The sequence below is a fragment of the Notothenia rossii genome (genome assembly GCF_949606895.1).
Source record: "Notothenia rossii genome assembly, chromosome: 11".
NCBI classification, from domain to species: domain Eukaryota; kingdom Metazoa; phylum Chordata; class Actinopteri; order Perciformes; family Nototheniidae; genus Notothenia; species Notothenia rossii.
In genome coordinates this window covers 10,409,538-10,434,990 of record NC_136910.1, presented here as the reverse complement: position 1 = coordinate 10,434,990, position 25,453 = coordinate 10,409,538, and the positions used below count along the sequence as shown (strand labels likewise).

Genomic DNA, 25,453 nt, shown 5'->3' with positions numbered 1-25,453 from the left:
CTGCACATTCATAGAGGACGGAATTTCTATATATTTGGGACAAACATTAAAATGGTCTCAAAGATGAACTGATTACATTTTGGTGGTTTAAAGTCAAGGTCATGGGGACCTAATGTCTATATTATTCTTGAGGTATCGCAGGAAGGGATTTTGTGGAAGCAGGAATTTCCACGTGGCCTCAAGGAAGTACACATTTTTATTTGATGGTTAAAAGCCAATATCACTGTGACCTTGCAAACCCTTTTTTACAGCCATAACTCAAGAATTCATTCTTATTTTGGCACTTAAATAATGGCATATATGAAAAATTGGCAAAATGAGGACAGTTTGGACAGGCATGGGTATAAACTACAACTTGCATTACATTTATTTGTAATCACTTTCATAACACACCATTTTTGTTAATGCATTTTTGAATGCTCTTAATAACTACTTAGCACTATTGAGCATACTATCAAGTCAAATGTTTTCTTCCACGTCAGGTTCAGCAGGGACCACCAACGCCTGCAGCTCCAACAACGGGGGCTGTCTCCACCTCTGTCTTCCGACACCAGACAATAAGAAGACCTGTGCCTGCACTACAGGATTCAACCCTTCTCCAGACGGCTCCCGCTGTGAACAATATGAGTCCTTTGCAATTGTCTCCACATCAAAGTACATCCGTGGCTGCCACATAAACAGCTCCGACCACTCCGAGGCTATGGTGCCTGTCGGGGGACGTATGTTGGCTTTATATTGTCCTGCATTATTGTTGCTGGCTATAAATACAAAAATGATCAGTTGATTCAAGCAGCACGTTTTTCTTTTTCCAGCTTCCTACTCCGTTAAAGGCAAGTTGGACCTCCATATTGAATCTGGCTTTGTGTACTGGAGTGACAACAGCACCATCACCTCATACAGGGGCATCTTCAGGGCCAAGACAGACGGAGGAAGATACAGCACTGTCCTCAACTCTGGCATTGGAAAAGGAGGCATTCAGGGCTTCGCTGTGGACTGGATTGCAGGTACAAAGCCACTCAACCATTCCTGTATTTATCTTACCATTGAGGCTCTGGGATCACCCACACACTAATAATTCACTGTATTATTGCATGCAGATCAAAAGCCCTTATGTCTCCCCATTAACTTTCTCAGGTAACCTATACTTTACCAATGCCTTTGAAGGCGAGACATTCCTGGAGGTGCTTGCCATCAACACCACGTACCGGATGATTCTCCTCAAGTCTTCGCAGGACCAGCCTCGTGACGTGGCTGTCAGCCCTAAACTCCGCTACCTCTTCTGGACTGATGGTGGTCAAACACCCAAAATCGAGCGAGCCTCGCTGGACGGCACAAACCGCACTGTGTTGGCTTCAGAAAGCTTAGCGTCCCCTCGAGGCCTGACCATTGATTACACCAATGATTTCCTCTACTGGACAGATGACGTTCTTGACATGATCTCCAGAATGGCCTCAGACGGCACACAGAGACAGATAGTTCGGTACGGGAGCCGGTATCCGTCTCCAACAGGGATGGCTATATTTGGAAACTACATGCTGTGGGTGGATCAAAAGCTAGGGAAGCTCCTACAGGCCAGTAAGGACCCGGCCAATACCGACCAGCCAGAGGTGAGAGTCAAATGATTTAACAGTTTCTTCCAACGTGGTGACGTTTTTTTTTTTATGACCTTTACATCAGAAAACTAAATTCTTTGTATAATTTGTGCCATTTGATGGGGATACGCACCATGTGGGCTCAAAGCTACATTTATTAGACACTCAAATGTAAATAACTTGGGTTGTGAATGTTCAATGCTCATTCCTGTAAATAACAGATTTTTTCTTCAATGGTACCAGGTTATTTTGGACAATCTTGACGGGCTGATGGATGTCTCTATCTTTGATGCTCATGTCCAGCCGACATCTGCCAACCAGGTGGGCTTCAACCCGTGTCATGAAGATAATGGACGCTGCCAGCAGCTCTGCTTCGCCCTGCCAGGCCAGGAGGCTCCGAAATGTGGCTGTGCTCATGGGTCACTCCTTAATAACGGAGTAACATGCGGTTACGGACTGGACGAGTTTCTAGTTTTCACCACAGACTCCACGCTGAATAGCATGAGGTTAGATCCTGCAGATCACAGCACCCCCTATCCAACCGTGAACTTAGGCTACAACTTGATGGCTTTGGATTACGACTTCAAAGAGAAGAGAATTTTCTTCACCCAGAGTATGGGAATTGGTCGGAGCAGAATTGGCTACGTCACCACAACATCCATCACCACCCCGCCTGTCATTCTGGCTACAAGTGAGTTTAGTTTTACTATGTTACTAAAGGGCTGTACCAAATATCATATCATAATATAATAATATATAATAATTCTTCTATTGGGGATTTTGAAAGAAGTGTTGAAATGGTCTTTTCGTATTTTATGACGTCATTACCCGAAAAATACGTTATTATGGTTGTATGGCACCAAGGATTACTGTTTGTATTAGGCTACATGCCCACAAATATTCAAACCGAATAATAAATTAAATAAAAACATGTTGTGAATTTTGGAAATAATTACATTTATGATTTTTAATACATTTTTAATGAAACAACCCCACGCAGCCTCCAATGAAATCTTATTCCACAAATAGTATAATCATTTTCTCAAATTAAATTAGTTTAGCCTGATCTTTTCTGTAGAAGTATTTACCCATTATTGTTTTACTCCAAAAAATTCTAACTATTTGATCCCTTTGTTTTGTCTCCATCTTGAAAACGTTTTATCTCCCCGTTTAGTTTTTCTCCCTTTTTCTGTTTCCCTTCATGATCTTATCCCTGTGTTTTTCTCTTTTATTGATCATCCTCTGCTCTCTGATACACTGCTCAGATTTGGATGACCCAGAGGGACTGGCGTATGATTGGGTCAACAAGCGTCTCTACTTCACTGACTACTACAGCCGCACTGTCCAATCTATAGGGGTGGATGGGGCGAACCGCTCAACCATCGCCCATGCAAACCGTCCCAGAGGTATCATTGTTGACCCCTGCTACGGGTAAGAGCCACAGTCCATTACTTTACTACTAAAGGTCTACACATTAGACAATAAAGTTCCTCTCCTCCCTTCTCACGCTGCTCTTTCTGCCCAGCTACCTGTACTGGACTGACTGGGGCTATCCAGCTAAGATTGCGAGGGCCACACTGGGGGGAAACTTCCAGACCTCCATCATCAACACCAGCCTGTCCACGCCCAACGGCCTGTCTCTGGATTACGAGGAGAGGATGCTCTACTGGGCTGACTCCTCATTGTAAGTCCAGTTTGGTTTACATGTACTGTTGCAGCAGATCCTACAGTATACTGCTCATAATGTTTGACAACGCTCCTTTACTCCCTTTTGCTACAGAGACAAAATTGAGAGGGCCACTCTGACTGGGGAGAACCGACAAGTGATCGTGCAGGGGGCCCAGTACCCGTACGCCATGACCGTCTTCAAACAGGATATCTTCTGGACCGACTGGACTGAGAGAGCCGTCTTTAGGGCAGGGAAGGACGATGGCTCTGACTTTGCAGTGCTGGTCCAGGACATGCAGTACCGACCAAACGACATCCATGTTTATTCCGCGTCGAAGCAAGAGAGCTGCAACAGCTCCTGTCAGCAGTTCAACGGAGGCTGCAGCAATATCTGTGTTTCTGGTAAGAGCAGACTTCTAAACAAGACACCAAAGCCCCTCTAATACTGTACTTTCATTTCCTGCTGGGGACAGTTATTGTATCCGTTAGACTCATGGTTTTTTTGCTGCCTGTAATTCAGGCTAACAAAACTGAATACATTTTAACAGTAAAATCTTCCAAAAAAACATAAATCTGATACCATGATTGACACCACTAAGATAAGTGTTTTGTTTTGTTTTTAAAGTGAACTTTAACAATTAAAGTTTAAAGCAAGTAGAGAAAGTTCTGAACATCCTTAATAAAACCTACATTTAATTCAAAAGAGTGATTATCTCTGTGTTCCCTTCCTTTCCTCCACATTATCAAATTCCCTCACCTCCCATAATCTCTCCTGCAGGTCCGCTGGGCCCTGAGTGCCAGTGTCCTCACGAGGGGAAGTGGTACCTGGCCAACAACGGGAAAGACTGTGTCAAAGACACGGGGAAACGCTGCGAGCCAGATCAGTTCACCTGTCTCAGCGGTGACTGCATCTCAGCGCGCTGGAAGTGTGACGGCTACAACGACTGCTACGATAACTCAGATGAGCTGGAGAGAGTGTGTGGTGAGAGAAGAGGTTTAATCTGACTGAAACATGTAACGGTTCCAATCCAAACCAAATAAGCATGCAGACTGAAAAACATGTTAATTAGACACTGATGATAAAATGTGCCACGCAATGTCAACTTGGGAAAAGGGACACACATTACGTTGTTGTTATAAAACACACATATATGAGACTGTTTTCTGTTGCTCCTCCTGCTCAGCCTTCCACACCTGCTCCGCCATGGACTTCACCTGTGACAATGGCCGCTGCGTGCCGATGAGCTACGCCTGTGACTACACGGACGACTGTGGCGACAACAGTGACGAACGAGGCTGCCCCTTCCCCACATGTAACCCCTCCACAGAGTTCACCTGCACCAACGGGCGCTGCATCAGTGCGGCCTTTGTCTGTGACGGACACAACGACTGCCGAGACAACACCACCTCCGACGAGATCAACTGCCGTGAGTGATGACTCGGCTCATAATTCATAATGGTGGAAAATAGGACATTCGAAGGTTGGAAAATGTTTCTGAAATTGTTCTTCTAATGTCATTTGTTCCACTGCACAAGCAATATTCTCCTTCCAGGTGGGATTCTGTGCTGCTAAAGAAGTAATAACGTGTTTTTGATTCTGCGGTTGATGTTTTGATCTTTGCTCTCTCCAGCTGACAGGACGTGTCCTGCAGGGCAGATCAAGTGTGAACGCAACAACATCTGCATCGACCCTGAGAACCTGTGTGATGGCTACAACAACTGTGGAGACAACAGCGATGAGAATCCTCTCTTCTGCGGTAAGTTCAATACTGCTGCTGGGTGAGAGGGCTGGAAAGAATAGTATCGCTCACAGACATGTTTCACCTATGGGAATAAAACTCATGGGTATTTGTCCGAATCTGTGTTCCTGTTCTTCAGCGGGTCACACATGCTCTCCGGATCAGTTCAGCTGCGATGGAGGGAAGTGTATCCCAGACTTTTGGGTGTGTGACTCCGTCCGAGACTGCAATGACGGGACAGATGAACCTCTTTCCTGCAGTGAGTTCTCTGCCTTTACATTTTAAATGTTGGCATTTAAGACTTTGTAGTTCAAATTATAAAGTTCAGCTTTTTTTGCTGATAACTGGTCTGTAATTGAAATGCATCTTAAAAATATTTTTCTTTTTTCGATGCAATACAGAGGATCAAATCAAAACATGCGGCCCAAGCCAGTTCACCTGTACAAATGGAAACTGCATCCCCCAGTTATTGGTCTGCGATGGCAACAACGACTGCTGGGACGACAGTGACGAGGCTCCAGAGCTGCAGTGCGGTGAGTCATTTATTCATTTCACTGTGTGAGGATTAAAGTGAGAATCTGGGTTAAAAACTACAAAATATTTCAGCAAAATAAATGCCTCCTCGACACATTTGTAATGTCTAAATGTGTGACTTTTTTGGTATTACTTAGTTCCTCTTTTCCCTGTTGACCCCTCTCATCCTCACCCACTCCAGGCCAACGCACCTGCAGTTCGGACCAGTTCACCTGTCTGACCTGGTTCCCCGGCTACCCGCGCTGTGTGCCGTTAAGCTTTGTGTGTGATGGGGACAAAGACTGCGCCAACGCGGCCGATGAGCTCCAGAACTGCCCCAACCGCACCTGCCACATGAATGAGTTTGCCTGTTCCAACGGGCTCTGCATCTTCCTCCCCTACCAGTAAGTATGAAGTGTGTGAGTGAATAAAAATAGACATTCGTTTGCCGGTCCGAAATCGAATTCCCTCCTCATCTCCTCCCCAGCTGCGACCGTGTGAATGACTGCGGGGACGGCAGTGATGAGTTGGGCTGTAGCTATGACACCTGCAGCAGCAGCGAGTTCACCTGCAGTAACGGCGCCTGCACCCCCGCCTCCTTCGCCTGCGACGGGGAGAGCGACTGCATGGACGGCTCGGATGAGGCCGACAGCTTGTGCGTCACGACCCAGCCCACCTGTGCTCCCACGCAGTACATGTGCAAGTCAGGCGAGTGTATCGACATCAACAAGGTGTGCAACGGACAGAAGGACTGCCAGGACAACAGCGACGAGAAAGGATGCGGTGAGAGAAATGTGGCGTCATGTGACAAAAGGGATGTGAAGTGGTGTGAGAGGAAAAACAGCATTTCTCTCCCACAACGAGACAGTGGTTTAAAGAAGATCCCTCGCCACCATAGAGTTGTATAAATGTTTTTATTTCAGTGGAGACAAAAAAAGGTTTATGTACAATCCTGAAATCTTTTGTAGTTGGGTGCTTTATGACCCGAAACATTGCCTCTCTTTTTTAGATATCACCATATTTTACGAAAAGTGTGCTTGAACTAAGTTCGACCAATAGAAGAAATATCCCATTTCCAATATTATATGAATATACACAAGAACTTAAATGGGACATAATGTGCACATTTTCAGGTTAACACCATATACAATGTATAGCTAACACATTGGGTTTCTGCTTGAACACGTTTATATATAGGTAAGAGTACATATGCTCAATTCCAGCAAAAATAAAACAGGAAATATTTAGCTTTTTCTGTTCATGAATAAGTTCAATACATTTCCACATTTGTATATCATTTTTTGTGAATCCATTCATTGATGTATTGTTATATTCATCTGTGAAAAATCCTTGTTACTCATTTAAAATGACATTGAGGTCTTTGAACTCATAAATCTGTTGTTTTCCTGTCTTTCCTCCAAATCACCCTTATTCCTCGTTCTGTTCAGGAATCAATGAGTGCCGTAGCCCGTCAGTCCACAAGTGTGCGCAGCTGTGCACCGACACCCTCACCGGGTTCTACTGCTCCTGCAACGCCGGCTACCGACTCATGCCCGATGGCAAAGCGTGCGAGGACCTCGATGAGTGTACCAGCACACCCGCCGTCTGCAGCCAGGTCTGCGAGAACACTGTCGGGTCGTACCACTGCAAATGTGCCCCGGGGTACCTCCGTGAACCGGACGGACGCACCTGTCGTCAGAACAGTGGCATTGCGCCCTACCTGTTGTACAGCAACCGCTACTACATCCGAAATATAACCACCGATGGGTCACATCTGAGTATCGTCCTGCAGGGGCTCTCCAATGTAGTGGCTTTAGATTTTGACGATCAAGAGAAGAGGCTTTATTGGGTGGACACGGGGACGGGGAAGATTGAGAGGATGCGTTTTGACGGGACTGACAGGGAGACGTTGAAAGACGATGCAAGAGGAGTTGAAGGCCTGGCGCTGGACTGGGTGGGCAGGTGTGTGAAATGGATGGAATATCATTCGTTAATATTTTTAAATCCCTGTTTGGATACTTTATTAAGAAATAAGAACATTTGATTTAAAAAACATCTCCGTATCTGCAGGAGAACTTTTGCTCCTTTTCTTCTTCTTTTAATATCTAACACTGTTTTTAGTATTTAATCTGTCTGGTTGATCAGTAAAAGCGTTTTGTATGTTGCAGGAAGTTGTACTGGGTGGACGGTTATTACGGTTCGGTTCATGTGATGGAGCTGGATGGGCGCTACCAGAAGAGACTGTTGTCAGGACAATTCACAGAAGGAAATACAACTTATCTCATCAGCCGACCTCGTGCTGTGGCTGTTAACCCGAAATATGGGTACTAACACACACACACACACACACACACACACACACACACACACACACACACACACACACACACACACAGTTGATATGTAATGGGTGTTACACACTACGATTCCATTCAGACCGTGTTTTTGTGTATTTATTGTTTTGCTCTTATAGAATAATCAATAAGAACATTAAAAAACTATAACTTTACTTTTTAGATTAACAGAGGTCTGTGCCACCATTTAAGACTTTGTAAACCCCTAGAAAGATCTAATGGTAGGCATTTAGTGCACATTGTCTCATCTCATCTTATACCGTCAACGATGATAGGGAAGGTAACAAAACGCCTCATCATATTAGACAACACTAGCTGATTGCTTTTTACTGAAGATTTTTAATAGCAACATTTCCCCAACAATGTACCCTTTTTTCCCAGATGGCTGTACTGGACTGACTGGGCTGACACAGCATATATCGGCAGAGTCGGCATGGATGGAAGCAACATCAGTGCCATCATCACAACCAAGCTGGAGTGGCCCAACGCTCTGACCATCGACTACACCACCAACAAGATCTTCTTCGCTGATTCCCACCTGAACTTTCTGGAGTGAGTTTAGAAGTTCAGACACAAGATTATTATGAGTTTCCATCAGATATGCTTAAATGGGGATCTGAAATCATTCCTGAAGTTGTTCCTGTATAATAAACTTAACACAAAAAGTAAGGCCATTTGTGTTTGGTAGATGATTTCTATGTTGTAACAATGCTTTTTGGCAATACATCTTATACCGTTGGAAAGCTGTTTGGCATTGGCAGAGGAGATTTGTCACATTTTTCATGGGCGCACCCCATATACTCAGCTCATCTGCTCATCCCACAAATGCTTGTTCCTCACAAATGTGGTACCATTGGAAAGGTAAGAAAACAGAACAAAAAGCATTGTTACAACATATAAATCATCCCCCAAACACAAATGGCCTTACTTTTTGTGTTAAGTTTAGTATCTGTTCTTTCATGGTGTATTAACCCTCCACTGTGTCCACCTTCAGTTTTGCCGACATGGACGGCAAGAACCGCCACCGGGCCATTGCTGGTACACTTCCTCATGTCTTTGCTGCTTCCCTGTTTGAGGACTGGGTCTACTGGACGGACTGGAACACACACACAGTGGAGAAGGCTCACAAGTACACAGGAGAGCAGCGCACAATCATGGGCAACAACACACATCGGCCCTATGACATCCGCGTCTCCCACCCCTACAGGCAGCCTCGCAGTACGTACATTTGAACAGCAGGTTGTATTCCTATTGTCTCCATAGACTGCCGAATTGACAAATATGTTTCAATTTCCCAGGTGAAAACCCCTGCTCCTCCCATTACCTGACCTGCAGTCACCTGTGTCTGGTTGCCCCCGGCGGGGAGAGAGCTACCTGCCAGTGTCCAGATCACTTTATCGGCCTCGCTGTGGGCTTCAAGATCCAGTGTGTCGCCGACTGCTCAAGCACGCAGTTCAGATGCGGGGACAACGAGAAGTCAGTCCGATAAATAATCAGCTGATACTTCACAGTCATCAGAACGCCATTCATCTAGCCAGTCTTTGGAAAGGGATGAGAGTGATCACTTGCCGAGCTTTTAAGTTTGGGGAATTGAAGAAATTATGAATATTGTAGAACATTTTCAATTCAATCCTTTAAAGCCCTGGATTATTTTCATCACTCTCTCTGGTGTTTATGCAGTATTACTTAAATATATATAGATATATTAAAAATAAGAGCTGAAAAACTAGAAAACTGTCTCAAAGCAGATAAGGGACAAGGAGTAAAAGTAAAAGGCTGTAGAAGAGATTAGATCATTTGACATTTATATTCTGTGAGGTAACCAGTGTGTGCTCTCTCTGGTCCCTAGGTGTGTTTCTATATGGTGGAAGTGTGACGGCCAGTCAGATTGTGGTGACGGCTCAGATGAACCTCAGACCTGCCCGCCCCGTCTCTGCCCCATCGGCCAGTTCCAGTGTCAGGATGGAAACTGCACCTACCCCGGCTTCCTCTGCGACGGCCACTCTGACTGCCCTGACAGCTCAGATGAGGATGCAGCTCTCTGCAGTACGTAAACAATCATAAAAATAGGAATGATAATAATAGCAACTGTGATCAACTGCACCATTGTGGGAAACCATATAGAGAGTTGAATTTGAAGGTATTTTACGCTGACATTTTAGGTCTTTAACTTCACTGGATTTAGATAAGGTGACATTTTGGCTCAAATTCTGAAAAGCTAAATGTACTAGTTAAAGGTGACATGTCATGCTTTTCCGGTTATTACCCGTCCCCTTGTGTGTTATGAAGGTTTTTCTGCATGTAAACGGTGTGCAGAGTCAAAACCCTCAAAGTACACCCTGTAGCGAGTAAAACTCTAACACAGAAAATACCTCCCCAAAACGCCTCGTTGGTCAAACGTCATCATCCATTTGATTCTTCCGGGTACGTGCTTACGAAAGCACATACCCGGAACTAAATGGGCCAATCCGTGGAGCCGTTACGTTACGTCCGTGGAGCCTTTACGTTACGTTAAGCCCCCGCTGATTGGTCCAAATTGACCAATCCACACACACACTCAGTGCAGGCAGCTCTGCTGATCTCTCCTCCCTGCTGCAGGCTGATAACTGACAGTTGGGATCGCGGCGAAATTCTCTCTGCAGACCCATTCTCACAGCGTTTATCAACCTATAAACCTTTTTCTTACTCAATATCAAGCCACACTTATTGTTTTTATTTCAGCTATGACTTTGTGTGTGCTCAGGGTGAGTTTGGCTGTGTTTGGCTATGTATCGCTAAACAAGGAAATCACACCTCCACGGAGCTCAGCGCGATTCACAACGTACCGACCAATCAGAGCACACTGTGCTCACAGGGAGGGGGGGGGGGAGCTGCAGCGAGCCGTTTAGTGGAGAAAGTGAATACTGCTGAATACACATACTTTACAGAGATGCTGTATGCGAAACCAATGTGAGTTTGGAAAATTGCACAATATTTTTGTATTCTAGTAGACCTCAACAATGGAATTATGATCAGTGGAAATGGCCATGACACCTCTCCTTTAAAGAAATCACTTAAAATCAAACATAGCCACTAAGACTTAGCTAAGGCAATTTGTTCATTTTGGATTTACCTCAACATTTCAAACATGAGTCAAGCTGCTTTCTATCCTCTCAGGTGACCACCGATGCCAGGAAAACCAGTTCCAGTGTAAGAACAAGAAGTGCATCCCAGTCTCCTGGCACTGCGACGGAGTGAATGACTGTGGAGACGGCAGCGACGAAGACGCAGACATGTGCTCGCAGAGGACCTGCACACCGGGACAGTTCCGGTGTGCTAACGGACGCTGTCTGCCGTCCAGCTACGTGTGCGACGCCCAGGACGACTGTGGGGACGGATCTGATGAGCCGTATGAAACCTGCAGTAAGTGGGACATCAGGAGATGGTGGTGTTGGTGAATCAGGGTTCATTTGATCAGCTATTATTATGTTATCTACTTCAAAAGTCATTGTTAGTTTTATTTGATGTAGTCAACAATAGTATAGTTTAAGTCAATTAAACTTGTTTTTTTGTCATCAGATTAAATTGAACATTTCAGTGAATCTACTCTAGCCCAAACCATGTTGTATCATTATTAACTTTAATATATTTAAATAAGTTACTCAGAGCTTTCCCTTCTTCTCTCGCTGTCTTGCTCTCAACTTCTCATCTCTTACGTTCTTGTTACTTACTAATATTTTTCTGTGTTTAATTAAAATGTCTCATCTCTCTTTTTGTCTTTCTCCCTCCAGTGGGTCCGGACTACAAGTGTGATGCGGACACTGAGTTCTCCTGTAAGACAAACTACCGCTGTGTCCCTCAGTGGGCTCGCTGCGACGGCACCAACGACTGCATCGACAACAGCGACGAGCAGGGCTGCGGTCAGTGTGGCAGCAGAGGGTTTATGTCATGTTGTGGGGCTGTAACGAAGTCCAGTTGAAGAAAATCACATTTTGCAATACAGTACCGTTTATTACTTTATATGTTTTACGTTTACATTTGATGTCGATAATCCTTAAAGAGTTTCTTGAGGATGAACAGAAATGTTAGAAAAAGCAAACAGGAAACAACATAATGTTTCCACAGCTGCATTTAATAAACAAGGTACAAAAAACATTGGATATTGCTTTACAACAAAGGAGAGATTTCAAGCTAAAGGCAAGAGTCTATCCTAGGTGATGTGGGATCTTAACCACTTTGCACGATGCGATCAGATTGTATGTGTGTTGCAACAGCATATCTTGAGTTTTGAACACGGGCTCACTTTAGTTTTTTCTTATTGACTACATGTTGAATAATCAGTCATTCTGTGTCTGCCTTTGTTTTGCCAACAGAGGAGGTGACCTGTGATCCTCTGGGAGATTTCCGATGTGACAACCACCGCTGTGTCCCCATCCGCTGGCAGTGTGACGGCAGCGACAACTGTGGGGACGGCTCGGATGAAAGGAACTGCCGTGAGTGTCACACGCTATGTCTTTCAGCTAAACCCATCCCAACCCAGCAAGAATCCTGTTTCCCTCAGGGGTCATATTATCCTCTTTAGCTCGGTCATGTATTTGTGGGGTGTGACACAATCTGGCATTTGCAAACTTTTACTGATAAACCTTTCCTTAACCCCCCTCCTTAAAAAACGTGCTTTAGCCTCAGCATGTGTAGATTATGCATGACCAGTAGGACTTTACTCTGATTTCATACTCAAAATATGTGTCTCTGTTATTGTGATTCTGGTCCATAGAGCCGAGGCCTTGCTCTGAGAGTGAGCATCGATGTGACGACGGACAGTGCATCCCTGGAAACTGGGTCTGTGACTATGACAACGACTGTGGGGACAACTCGGATGAACGGGACTGTGGTGAGCAAAAAAAATAAAAAATGAAATGAAATATTCTCTGTCATAAACAACACTCGTTACCATCCTGGCTCTCCTCCAGAGTTGCAGACGTGTCGCCCAGGATCCTTCCAGTGTGACTCGGGTCACTGTGTCCCCGCCGCGCTGCAGTGTGACGGCCGGCCCGACTGCCAGGACCTGTCGGATGAGACCAGCTGTCGTGAGTAGAAACAAGGAGAGTAATGGCAGAGTGCCTGGCTCCTGCAGCGTTTGAGTGCATGTGTGTGTTGTTGTTGTTTTGAGTGGGTGTGTATGAGGTATCTGCATACCCTTAGTATTAATACATTTTAATTAGCATTTCTAAAATATGCAGAAATATACATATATAACAAGCAAATAGGCGGCAGACTGTCAGCAGTTTAACAGTTCTATCCACATTTGAATTTGATAGTGAACAACACAGTACATTATAAGCACCCATAAGACTTGGTCTGGGGATGCGATCGAACATCAATAACAATGTTCCTATTTCAAGTTTGGCAAGGAGCCTTTGTCACATGTCACTCCAATTTCCTTTCTCCATCTTGATTCTTGTCATATTACTAGTTTCCACAATCTAATAAAGTCAAATAGGCTCCCATAAAAAAGGCGTAAAATCACATCTTTCTGTTGAAACTGTGGCTTGGTGTGGAGTGTCTGCCCTCATCCCAGAATATAATGAGTCAAATGTTGCCATAAGCAAGACTCTGGTTGTACTACGCAGCTTTTGGGTGTGACTGTTTGAACGAGAGCAAAGAGTGGCGTAGCAAAAACAGAAAAAGAGATTACCAATGGTGTCATTTGTAGATTGTTAATCTGTTCATTTATCATTTTCCCCACTCCAAAGCTACTCGTTACCCAGGAGGCCGTTGGTGTCCTCAGAGTGAGTTCCAGTGTGCGAACCGTCTGTGTGTGAGCCAGAGCTGGGTGTGTGACGGAGAAGATGACTGCGGGGACCGCTCCGACGAACAGCTCACTTTATGCTGTGAGAAATCTTTCCTTCATTTTATTTATATATAAACTTATATATATATATATATATAAGCCCGGTGAAAAAGTATTTTCTCTATATTTCTTGTTGTTTGATCAACTACCCTAAGGCATTTTTTCAGGTACACCACAATTCTAACCCTAATCCTAATGTTTATATAAAGGATTGAGCATATTTTCCTATTCCTCATATTAATAGTTAGTTTCATACATGAGCAGGTAAAAGCAAACTGTTTTTCTTTGCAACTGCTCTCCCCTGTTTATTACAACTTATACCTAATTCAACAAAGATATCAAGACAAACAGCTGCAGAATTCAAAAGCAAACATGATTCCAAATAGCTTTGTGTTTTAATAATATGCTCTGGCAGAGGTTGGTCTTAACTCATACTTGTGTTGTATATGTTACAGTGAGCGTCACCTGCGAGCTGCCATTCAGGTTCCGCTGTGCAAACGGCTACTGCCTCTACTCCGGCCTGATGTGCAACCAGAAGGACGACTGTGGGGACGGCAGCGACGAGAAGGAAGAACTCTGTATGACCCACGAACATCACATACAATCACATAAAAGCATACAGAGTTCATCAGGGCAGTTTGGAAACATTGCCATTAACCAATTGTGATTGCTTTTTTTTTGTTTCCACTTTAAATGTGGCAGAACTCAAATGTAATCAAACAAAAGCACTCAAGATGGAGTCTTCAAATGTTGTCATTTCACAAAATTACACACAGTTTCAAGAATGACTATCGTACCTTATTACATTTCAAACAAATATACAGATAATGAGACAAATAGACAAACATATCATACATATGATAAAACTGGATAAGTTAAAACATAATGTATCCCTAGGGAACAGGCAGTCATTAAATACAGTCAAGAGATGCACAACAAAGTATTCATGTAGACATTTGGTGGTTACTATTACATTTGACGTTTGAAGTTTAAGTCAAAGAGATGTTAAAACACAGTAACAAGCAGAACCTAAAATGTGCACACACACTAAGCACACTGTGCCTCCCCATGTAATAAATTAGGTTTTACAGCTGTCATTGTTATTATTCTTTATTGTTTTTAACATAGCCAGATTTGTAATAAATTCAGGTCGAACAGGTTCACCACTAATCATCAGTTTCTGGGAGCCCCGCGGATTAGTGAGGACATCACTAATGCCTCCTGAACTTTGCTCCTTCATGCCAATGAAATGGGAAATCCCAAAATGACATCAGTGTGTATGCAGGGCACACAAAGCCTGAAACATACAAGGGATAAGGAACAAGTCTGTATTATGGAATTGTTGCACAATCAGCTTAAACATCATCACAGCAAATTATTTTGAGAGGGGATTAAATAGTTGTGCTTGGAGTGCAGGTGGACAACAGGCTAGCTCGTCTAAAGCCATTTGTTGTTTCACAGTAGGAGCTGTAAACAAGCCTTAAATTGAATAGTGAAAATATAGTATGTGGGAGTATCTTTGTTTGGCTATATACACAGTTGAAGAGTATGGAAAAAGCTCTGAGTTAAATGTAAAACTAGTGGAGGTGGACGTGTTTCTACAGATGGTTTAGTACCCACTCAACCTTCCTGCGTCCTTGTGTTGATGACTCATTCTAACTGTGTCCTTCTCAGGCCGCGAGCCCACGCTGCCGCCCTGCACTCTGGAAGAGTTTAAATGCACCAACGGACACTGTGTGGCCCTGCCGTACGTCTGTGACCACAACGACAACTGTGGGGACCGCACGGATGAATTAGGCTGCAGTGAGTAGCACGCCAACACACCGACTATAAATATCCTCTTTTTTAATAGCGGTTATTACACGATGCTATCAAGTGTGACCTTGCCCTGATTTCATTATGATTCCAAGTTACAGATATCTGCAGCTAGATGTTTTATTCAATATTTAAAAACACAAGAATAGCTGCATTATTTGTACAGATAATAGCAGATCACATTATATATAGAATTATATAATTATAAGAAAAAGATGACGCACATGTTGAATAAATATGAGATATGTTTCTTGATATTATTCAATAATTTGGACATGCAATCTTTTAAGTTAGCGCATTGAATTCTCCAAGTTTTCTTATAATAATAACTTTATTTTTGGTTTAATGTTGACTAATGCATCCATTCATGCAGTGTTAAATAATGAGGAAAAGAGATCTTGTAATTATAAGAGAAGATTCTTGTTATTAAGAACCCTTTCTTATTATTCGAAAAATAAGAAAAAATGTCTTATAATGATGATGAATGCGTAACTATAGGATAATTGTCTCTTTTCTTTAACCTGTTAGATGTCAGCTTCTTAAAAATAAGACAGAAAATCACAGTTAAAGCAAAACTCTGAGGCTGCCATTTCAGAACACAACCAGAGGACATAAATATCCTTTGAGATCTTTTATTGAAGTATACATGAAGGTGCAGGGAGTAATTGGGACCTGGAGTCTAGACAGTAATCTGATGATGTTAACAAAGCCATTGTTGTATTTCATCAAAAGTAAGCGTCTCCTACATTAGAGACCAAATCTTTTTTTAAACGTGTCTGAGCTTTTCCGCTCTGTGTTGTTTGGCTGCAGATTTTGGCCACGATCGCAACTGTGATGAGAAGCTGTGCCAGCACGAGTGCACCAACCTGAACGGCACCGGCTTCATCTGCTCCTGCCGGCCCGGATACACCGTGGACCCAGTCAACACCTACACATGCATGGGTACACACACACACACACTCTTTTGGAATCCTCCTGCTGTTATTGAACTTATACACACAGTGGGTGTTTCTCAATGTCGAGTGAAGCTGCTCCAGAGCCACTATTTCAAGCATACTACGTCATCGAGTGCCGCCGAAGGGCTGTTCCAATGTCCAGCATACTTGGAATTCTACCGAGCCCGGCGAACTTCGTAGCGAGAAATTTCTTTCTGCACATGTGTAGACTCCGCGTCTTAAAATCCCCACAATGCTTTGCGCACGGACCAATTTCCGGAAAATCTGTGGCGGAAAATGTAAGGCGGGGCCTCTCATATGACGCACACTTGCTCGCCTGTTCCACTCTTCGTTTTCCGAATGCCAGGAAGTATTCTTGCCTCGCTTCTGAAGCAAGACGCTCGGAAGACATGTGCTACCAAGCAAGCGTCCTCGACATTGAGAAACACCCACTGTCTCACGGAGAGATACTGCAGGTCCTTCCGTCCTGCAGCGGTCAGACTATATAACCACCATGGCCCCTAGTAGACCCCCCCCCCCCACACACACACACAACAACATAGACTATAACACCCCTTGTTGTTAAATACCAACCAACTATGTGCAATATGTGCAATATATATATATATATGTGCCGTTAATAACTGCAATATATACCTGGCTGCCAAATCATCAGAACTGGTAAAGGATGTGTATTTTGTAAATTGTGTAACCTTTTTTCTTATTCTAATTTTAATCTTTAATACTTTTGTATGCTTCTTAGGTAACATTAAGCTGTCTTTGGCTCTTTTCTGCTGTAACAATGTAAATGTGCCCTCTGTGTGACTAATAAAGTTATTCTGATTCTCACTGCACACAGATGATTCTGCTGTCAAAACTCCATACAAATATGAACGTTTAATAAAGTTTCATCATTCCAGTTAAAAACCATATGTGCCAAACAGTGAAAAACTTGAACTCTCACAATCTCCTCTCTCTGCTGCAGACATCGATGAGTGCGAGGTGTTCGGCACCTGCCCTCAGGTCTGTAAGAACACTAAGGGCGGCTACGACTGTGAGTGTTCCCAAGGCTACCGGAAAGTGGGCAACGGAAACATGTGCGAGGCTGAGGGTGAGCAAGACATTTCTATTTATTTTTCTATTTCTAATTCGTCACACTACAAAGAAAGAAGTGATACATTTGACCAATAACGATGGAATGAAATATAAAGACATTAACACAAGTAAGACATATGAAACTTCTTTAGACATGCTAGATTTCTCAGTGGTTAGTGGGTGTATTGTAAGTGTTTTCATGCATGTATACAAGTGTGTTGGGTAAGTGTGTCAGATGGATGTGTAGAAATGTGGGAAGAGGTGGATTAGTGGAGAGAAATAAATAGATAGGTAAATATAAAGAAAAATACAAGTTGTTTCTGCTCCCACTTTTTCATAAATTAATTAATGTAATAATAAGTAAATGTCTGTGTACCTCAGGAACGACCCCCCTGCTGCTTCTTCCGGAGAACATTCGTATCCGGAGGTTCAACCTGCAGACGGAGGCCTACCACGACTTCCTCCGAGAAGAGGAGCACATCATGGCTCTGGACTACGACTGGGACCACAACGACACCGGACTCAGTGGGTTACACACAGATTAAAACTGCTCAAAACACACAAAAATCAATAATGACAAATCTTAAATTGTTTGATGGTGACCTTTTGTTTCTTCAGGTATTGTGTACTTCACTGTAGCCGGTAAGGACTCTGCAGCGGGGGCCATTAAGAGAGCGTACATCCCCTCAGTGGACGATGGCAGCAACAACATCGGTGCTGCTGTTGACCTCGGCATCAAATACATCACCACACCAGACGGCATCGCTGTGGACTGGGTGGGCAGGTGCGTCTGAATTGATCTGATCACAGTCCTTCAGTCTTGATCATTTCAATTATTTATTTATTTTATTTACATGAATGTGATACATAAAAACCTTCAATCAAATCAACAAATTAAGCTTTTTTAAGTTTAGGTGATTATGTCCCGAAAGTCAAAATACTCATACCCAGTGTTAAAGGTCCTTGTTTTCATAGAGAAAGAACACTCTTGTTATTTTTCTGCCTGTAGGAACCTCTACTGGGCAGACTCCAGGGTGAAGAGGTTAGAGGTGGCCATGTTGGACGGACGCTACAGAAAACAACTAGTCAAGACTGATCTGGGACATCCGTCTGCTGTGGCCGTCAACCCACGACTGGGGTGAGACTTTAGTTTGCTAAAGGTCACCTGTCCCAGACAAACTGAAATGTCTGGATGGTTCACAATGCAGCAGAAGATCAGAAATGTATTTTGCACTTTTTCCATGAAAGACCTTAAAGGAAGACACACCTTAATGCACCTTATCTCAGAGTGCAGATATCTAACCTCTGCTCTGTTTCTGCAGGATGTTGTACTGGGCGGACCGTGGGGAAGCTGCCAAGATCGAGTGCTCCTGGCTGGATGGGCAGGAGAGGAAAGTCCTGGTGAGCGACGGCCTGGGTTGGCCGACTGGTCTGTCAATCGACTTCACCAACGGCGACAGAGTCTACTGGTCTGACTCCAAGGAGAGCCGCATAGAGTCTGTTCTGCCCTCAGGAGAGGGACGCAGAACTGCCGTCTACATCGGTGAGGATGAGGATGAGGATGAGGAAGGAAGCGGACATGAGAGGTTGTGTGTGAGACTGTAAGGTTTACACATTTTGTTTCTCCTCCTCTAGATGTGAGGAACCCCTTCAGTGTGAGTGTGTTCGAGGATCACGTTTATTGGAGCACTCAGGAGAAAGGCGAGGTGTTTCGGCAGGACAAATTTGGCCGCGGATCAAAAACCAAGCTGCTGACCGCGGGGCCGTGGCTGACCCAGGTCTCTGTGTACCAGCAGCAGAGATACAACTCACTAGATAGTAAGCTACACTCACATGTTCACACACAGTAACGCCTCGTCCACACAGCAGCTTTAAAAAAATCTTGAAAATCTTGGAGCTGGGCGTGTCTGAAAGCTTGGGGATTTTTTGCGACCAACAACCAATCACATGAATCTCCCGCCCCCGACATACAAAGCAATAGCAATGTTAAAACGAAGTAAACTGGATATAAAATCCCCAAACAGGCGAAAACCTACCAGTTTCACCCACTGCCTCTGCCACCTCCCTCCATGCCTGGTTCCTCCGGTTTGTATCCCGGTAAGTTATTAGCGACTGGTCATAAAGAACCGGTTGATTTGCTACAGCAATAACTCATTTCTCCTCCATTTTCAGGAATATAGAAAATGAACTGCGGTCTGGCTCTCCCAGCGTGCACGCGGTTTGATTGGCTAGCGCTTGTACTGTCAGATTTGCATAAACGGGATTTGATTGGCTGACGCTTCCACCTCAGCTTCAAAAGTTGAACATTGCTCAACTTTTGAATCCTGAAAATCCTGGAAATCTCGGCTTTGCTTCCCCACAATGCAGTTCGGCGAAAAGCGAGGCAAAGTGACGTCACCCCATTCAAAGTCAATGGGCAGAGAAGCGTTGGAAGATTTTTTTTAACGCTGCTGTGTAGACGGGCCGTAACACATACTGTGCTGTACTACAGACTATAATGTCCATATGTTGTTTAGTTTGCAGTACATACCACCCTAAAAGGATCATGTCTGTATTTTTTTATCTATAAAACTAATAATTGTTTATTTTTTTATTGACTAATATATTATGTTTGTATTCCGTTAGACATTATGATAGGGCTGTACCAAATACTTTTGAGCTTTATTAAGGATTCATATTCATGACGTGGAAATGTTTGCATGTTTTTTATGTTTTTTAAACCTGGTATTTCTACACAGTTCAAGATGAAGACTAGGAAGAAAGTCAAGTAGGATGGACAGAAAAAAGTGAAGAAATCTTCACAGTAATAGAAACATTCGTGAAGGAAGGAGAAAGCAGAATCCTGCTCACTGCTTTGATATCATATCTAATGTCTTTTTCTGATTACAATTCAAAAACATGTGAGTCATGCACTTCAATTTGTTGAAATGAAGGAGTCAAACCCCCCCCCTCCCCCCCCTCCTGTCTCTGCAGTGAAGAGTCCGTGTAAGGGAACCTGCAGCCACCTGTGTCTGCTCCGGCCGGGGGGGTACACCTGCGCCTGCCCCCAGGGGACCAGCCTCATCCCCGGCAGCCACACCGAGTGTGATGCAGGTGCTTAAAGACTCAGTGAATTACACTTATGGGGCATCATGTGTTGAAGTTGCAGGAAAGAATCTCAGACCTCAATTGCAGTGATATTGATACAACTTCAATCATTTTCTCTTTGAATTATTTTTCCTGCAACTATCATTTCAATATCAACAAAATAAGTCAGGAAAGCTAATGAAGGGATTCAATAACGTTTCAAATGCCATGTAGGAGTTAATATAAATATAAATACTTTGGCAAATCTGTAGCATATTCATCTCAGTCACATTCCTTACGACATTCAAATTATATATATATGATGTCATTTTTTCCACATTAGGGTTTAACAGTGGTTTGATGGTTTTTAATATATATTATTATTTCAGGTTTTGATCCCCCGCCCACCATGCCCCCACAGTGTCAGTGTCAAAATGGAGGCACCTGTTACTTTGATGACAACAAGGCTCTCTGCAAGTAAGGAATGTGTTAGTCTTCAATGTTGAAGCCAAAATGGACTGAATGAAAATGATAATGCACATTTTAAAGGTCGAACTTTTACACTTTCAAATTCTAAGAGTCATTTTATTATGACGGAAATATTGCTCGAACAAATTGAAATCAAGTTACTCTGTTTATTTTGCATTTTCAATTTCAGGTCACATTTGAATATTGTCCACTGTAGAGCAGTTAAAGTGTACAAAATGTACATTTCAAACAGCTCAAATGAATTTACAAAACTCATTCAACAAGTATTGTATATTACCTCAGTATTTTCAATTGTTATAACTCTAATGTTTGTTTTGTTTTTTCGCAGATGTCCTCCAGAGTGGACGGGAGATTACTGCCAGAAAAACAAATATGACGCGGTCACATCCTCAAGTATATTTGATTTTAAAGCCAGAAATGTAACCTTACTTACAACATTAAAAACGTTAACTTTATTTCATTATTAATAATCTGCCTTTTGCTCTTTCCTGTGTCTGATCTCAGTTGGCATAGCGATCGGGGTGACAGCATTGATCGTGTTTCTGCTGGGAGCTCTGGTCTATGCTGCCAGAAAGAAGTCCAGCCTGTTAAGCCTTCTGCCCAGTATGCCCTCGATGCCCTCGATGCCGTCAATGCCCTCCATGCCCAACCTGCCAAGCTTCAGGTGAGATGAAGCCAGATTGTAAAAGATTCAATAGATTAATTCTGTCAGAAACCTAATAAATCTAAAATATGTTTTTCCTCACATGTCCACAGTTTTCTTCTAACTCTACTAGTTTAATGATATGCTTTCAATACAGAGTGTTTTGAATCTCCTATTTACTCTTAAGTTCTCTTTTATAAGTGTCTCATTCACATTCAAGGTTTGTTTGTATGTAATGTACCGCTCAGCATTGTTTCAGCTGAACAGACGGTGTGTTTTCAATTCTTTTTTATAGAAATAGTGCGTCTCCAAATGCATCGAGAACAGAGGAGAGTGAAGCGGGGCTAAATTGTGAAGCGGTAAGTAGCAGAGCAGTCAATCATGAAAAAGGGTTGATAAATACATTCTGAACAGGTTTTTGATGTATTCGTGTTTTAAAGCAGCCTAAAGCTATGTCAACTCAGAATATCCCCCTGGAAAACTGATCTGATATCTAAATAAATGATATTCGAGACATTTAAACACTGCGTGAAACATTTATGAAGGACATAAATCATCCACTATTCTCTCATTATTCCTCCTGTCCTCTGATATCCTCTCTGTCATGATAATGTGGATAATAAAGGTCTGCCATCAGAGCCTGAAAGCCCTCTCAATAATTTAAACCTGCTTCCTATTCAGACCCGGGTTTCAGGAGGCAACCAAGCACTATCAACTCTTCATATAAACAAAGTGCTTATTACTATGGACTTTTTCTGTCTACTTGTTTGTTGTCAGGTTCCCTGTATGTCGGTGTCCATGTTGGAAACAGACGTGAAGAGTTTTGAGAACCCGGCATATCAAGTTGAAGAACAACCTCCTTCCACGAGCGCAGTGGCAGCTACCTCCGCAAACGAGGTAGAGGAACAGAAATCAGTCCTCCCTGTGGAGTTCATTGATTCTGCAAATACCCCCTCTTGCTTGCTGGCTGCATATCGTGCTACATGGCAGTAGTTTGAGATGATATGCCAAAGGGCTGTAGTATCAAGAACAGACTTTTTCGTTATGATTCTTTCCCACTGCTGCAATGTTATATTTTTAATATTAACTTGCTGTATTTCTTGTATCTGCTGTTTTCATTTTTGCTTATTTAATTAAAGTGATTTTTACCGAGAAAGGTTCAGTAAAAGCATTACTTTGTGCTCCGATGCAGCGAATCACTTCTGCTTTTGGAGTTTAATCATTTGAAATATGATATACTGTGTTTCCTTCCTCAGCAGAACATGATGAACCCTTTGTATGTGGAGGAAGTTAAAGTTGTGGACGAGCCCTCGAGAAGTGCAAACACACCCACTGTCAACATGGTCTGTTTCACATTCATTACTAATTGAATTGCACAACCAATTAGATACATATAATAACACGAGGGTTTCAAGTAAAAATACAAATCCAAACAAATAAAAAATGAGAGAGACGGACAGATATATTATACAATAAATCTCTAATCCTTTTGACTAGGTTTTAAGTTCTAACTAACTCAATCCCAAAGAGTTTGATGTTGTTGTTTAATCCTTTAAACCCTTTTCATTTCCCCTTACTGTTTTAGGAGCCTTTCGAGAACCCGTCATTCGGCTCAGACGTGGAAGATATCGACGTCGCTTCTACCCAAAAACCTGCTTCCAGCATACAGGTAACCATGGAGACGCATGTTAAACTGTTTCCTAAAACAGCTCAGTTTCTGAAAACATGGATAATTACATGCTTTGAATGTTTTAATGCAGGCAAAAGTGTTAAAATAAATTATCTAAATTACTGTTTTGTCAACTATAGAAGGGAAGGCAGTGAAATGTTTAAATGTGAATGTGTGCTTGATTATGTTTTGAGTTATTGAAGCTTTTTATTTCTCTTTTCTCCAGCTGTTGGAACCCATTGATGATGAGAGTTTTGGGTCTTTCCAAAACCCCACATACGCTGTGAGTCCAGAATAACAGATGTCATTACAGTGTTTCCCCTATATACAAATAGTGGCGGCGCAGCACCGCTGCTGAAATATGAGCGCCGCTGCTAGGGAGAGCCAGCCAGGTACCAAAAAGACTTTTTAAAAAAGTTTTTTTTTTTTCTTTTTTTTTTTTTTCTTAAAATAATAATAAGTGGCGACCCTTTTTCATTTTTGATTGTTTGTTATGTGGATTTGTAGTATTTGTGTTACTGTATGTTCAATAAAGGTGTATTTTTTCTAAATCTTGAGACATTGCCCCGGACCCCCCTAGAGGATGTGACGTCCACCCCCCAATTCAAACATGTTCATACAATACTGAATACATTTGAAGCCATTTTGACGTCTATTACCTATGTCAATAAGTTTCTGTTTTTGCAGTGTATTTGTCTTTTGTAGAGATTTTTCATTTATTCTTTACATATAAAATGTCGCCTAAAATCTCACCTAGGGCAGCAAATTGTCTATAACCGGCCCTGGTACTAGGCATCAAGAGCCTTTCTTGTGCTGACATATAGAAACAAATTGGCGGGGCGCACTTCGCACGCGCACACACTAAAAAATTCCACGTGCTCCACGCTCACATTATGCTGGGCCCACATGCCTTAGCACCGCTGCTATGACTCCATCCTAAGGGAAACACTGCATTAAGTGTCTTTAACACTGTTCAACTCTTTAATTGAAAAGCTTCGTAGTGACAGTCTTAGTAGCAGTTCACAGTTTACATTTTCCTTTCAAATGATTTTGTAACATGACTTTAGTGAGATACTATTCACAAAACAGATTTGCAAGATGATTTCTTTGTATATGCATTGTGTTGGAAGCCGTATTATGACCATTGTAGGTAAAATAAATAATAATTGCTTTGCCATGAGTTTGATCCAACCTCTCAAAGCCATGGGATGTGTTTGCTTGAGAATTGAGCATTTTTTCTCAGAAATGTATGAATTTAATCTCAAATACTGAGGATGTATTTTTTTAATAGACTACAATCGCCCTTTTATGTGTGACATAAACCAGGACACAATATATCTAATTGCATTGCATGTTTAAACAGGAGCAAAGACCAGATTCGGACATTTGACTCGACCTCGTCATCAGAGATTAAACTGGATGGCGTTCAGGACTGAAAACTCATCGTTTCCTTTGGAGGGAGGATGCAGAACAAATCAACCAAAACATTTTGTAAAAGAAAGAAAATGAATGAAATTATTTAATGTGAGATTTGTTTTTATTATATCCTTTTGTACATTTTGATTTTGAGAAGGTTGAATAAAAAAAACTGCTTTTATCATCACTCTGTATCATTTCGTTTTTTTAAACCCTTTAGATATAATCCCTAATTATAACAATATCTCCCTTTTGCTTTGTGCGACAGTGAGTCTTTCATTAGGACAATGCTGAGCTCTGATCCTGTATCTGACCCACTGAGCTAAGATGAAATGCATTCTCATCATCCCTTTAATAACCCAGAGCCAATATTTGATCGTGTGATCACAGGGAAAATGCAGTGACTCTGCTCCTCTCCCACTGTCACAAATGTCTGAACACATCAAGGTCTCTTCGCGCTGCAACAACTAGGCCAACCAGATGAGAGAAGGGTCCAAAGAAAAGTGAAAAATACAAGATAGAGGGACTGAAAGAAAGTGAAAACACAAAAGAGAGACATATAAAGGGAGTTGTGAATTATGTGTTTCTATGTTGTGGTCCATTTTTCATTCAACATCTCTGACCATCAG

General features: G+C 42.6%; 1 protein-coding gene across 1 annotated transcript in view; it reads left to right on the top strand.

The window, feature by feature from the left end:
- The window catches only part of lrp2b (low density lipoprotein receptor-related protein 2b), a gene marked incomplete at its 5' end in the record, with an annotated part of 45,591 nt that extends 20,580 nt beyond the window's left edge, over positions 1-25,011 (top strand). The window contains 45 exon segments of the mRNA XM_079658472.1: positions 483-719; positions 813-1,004; positions 1,135-1,607; positions 1,836-2,283; positions 2,858-3,023; positions 3,118-3,276; positions 3,373-3,662; positions 4,039-4,242; positions 4,445-4,687; positions 4,892-5,017; positions 5,139-5,258; positions 5,401-5,532; positions 5,715-5,916; positions 6,000-6,295; positions 6,961-7,474; positions 7,681-7,836; positions 8,248-8,418; positions 8,861-9,084; positions 9,165-9,342; positions 9,716-9,912; positions 11,023-11,268; positions 11,637-11,765; positions 12,219-12,338; positions 12,620-12,736; positions 12,816-12,932; positions 13,599-13,736; positions 14,152-14,274; positions 15,371-15,499; positions 16,322-16,453; positions 17,432-17,557; positions 17,923-18,066; positions 18,160-18,325; positions 18,551-18,679; positions 18,864-19,084; positions 19,177-19,359; positions 20,515-20,634; positions 20,997-21,084; positions 21,425-21,489; positions 21,601-21,760; positions 22,035-22,098; positions 22,517-22,636; positions 22,996-23,082; positions 23,325-23,408; positions 23,635-23,691; positions 24,772-25,011. Of these exon segments, the coding sequence (XP_079514598.1) occupies positions 483-719; positions 813-1,004; positions 1,135-1,607; positions 1,836-2,283; positions 2,858-3,023; positions 3,118-3,276; positions 3,373-3,662; positions 4,039-4,242; positions 4,445-4,687; positions 4,892-5,017; positions 5,139-5,258; positions 5,401-5,532; positions 5,715-5,916; positions 6,000-6,295; positions 6,961-7,474; positions 7,681-7,836; positions 8,248-8,418; positions 8,861-9,084; positions 9,165-9,342; positions 9,716-9,912; positions 11,023-11,268; positions 11,637-11,765; positions 12,219-12,338; positions 12,620-12,736; positions 12,816-12,932; positions 13,599-13,736; positions 14,152-14,274; positions 15,371-15,499; positions 16,322-16,453; positions 17,432-17,557; positions 17,923-18,066; positions 18,160-18,325; positions 18,551-18,679; positions 18,864-19,084; positions 19,177-19,359; positions 20,515-20,634; positions 20,997-21,084; positions 21,425-21,489; positions 21,601-21,760; positions 22,035-22,098; positions 22,517-22,636; positions 22,996-23,082; positions 23,325-23,408; positions 23,635-23,691; positions 24,772-24,798 (7,820 nt within the window). The 3' untranslated portion in view covers positions 24,799-25,011.
- Positions 25,012-25,453: the final 442 nt, after the last annotated feature.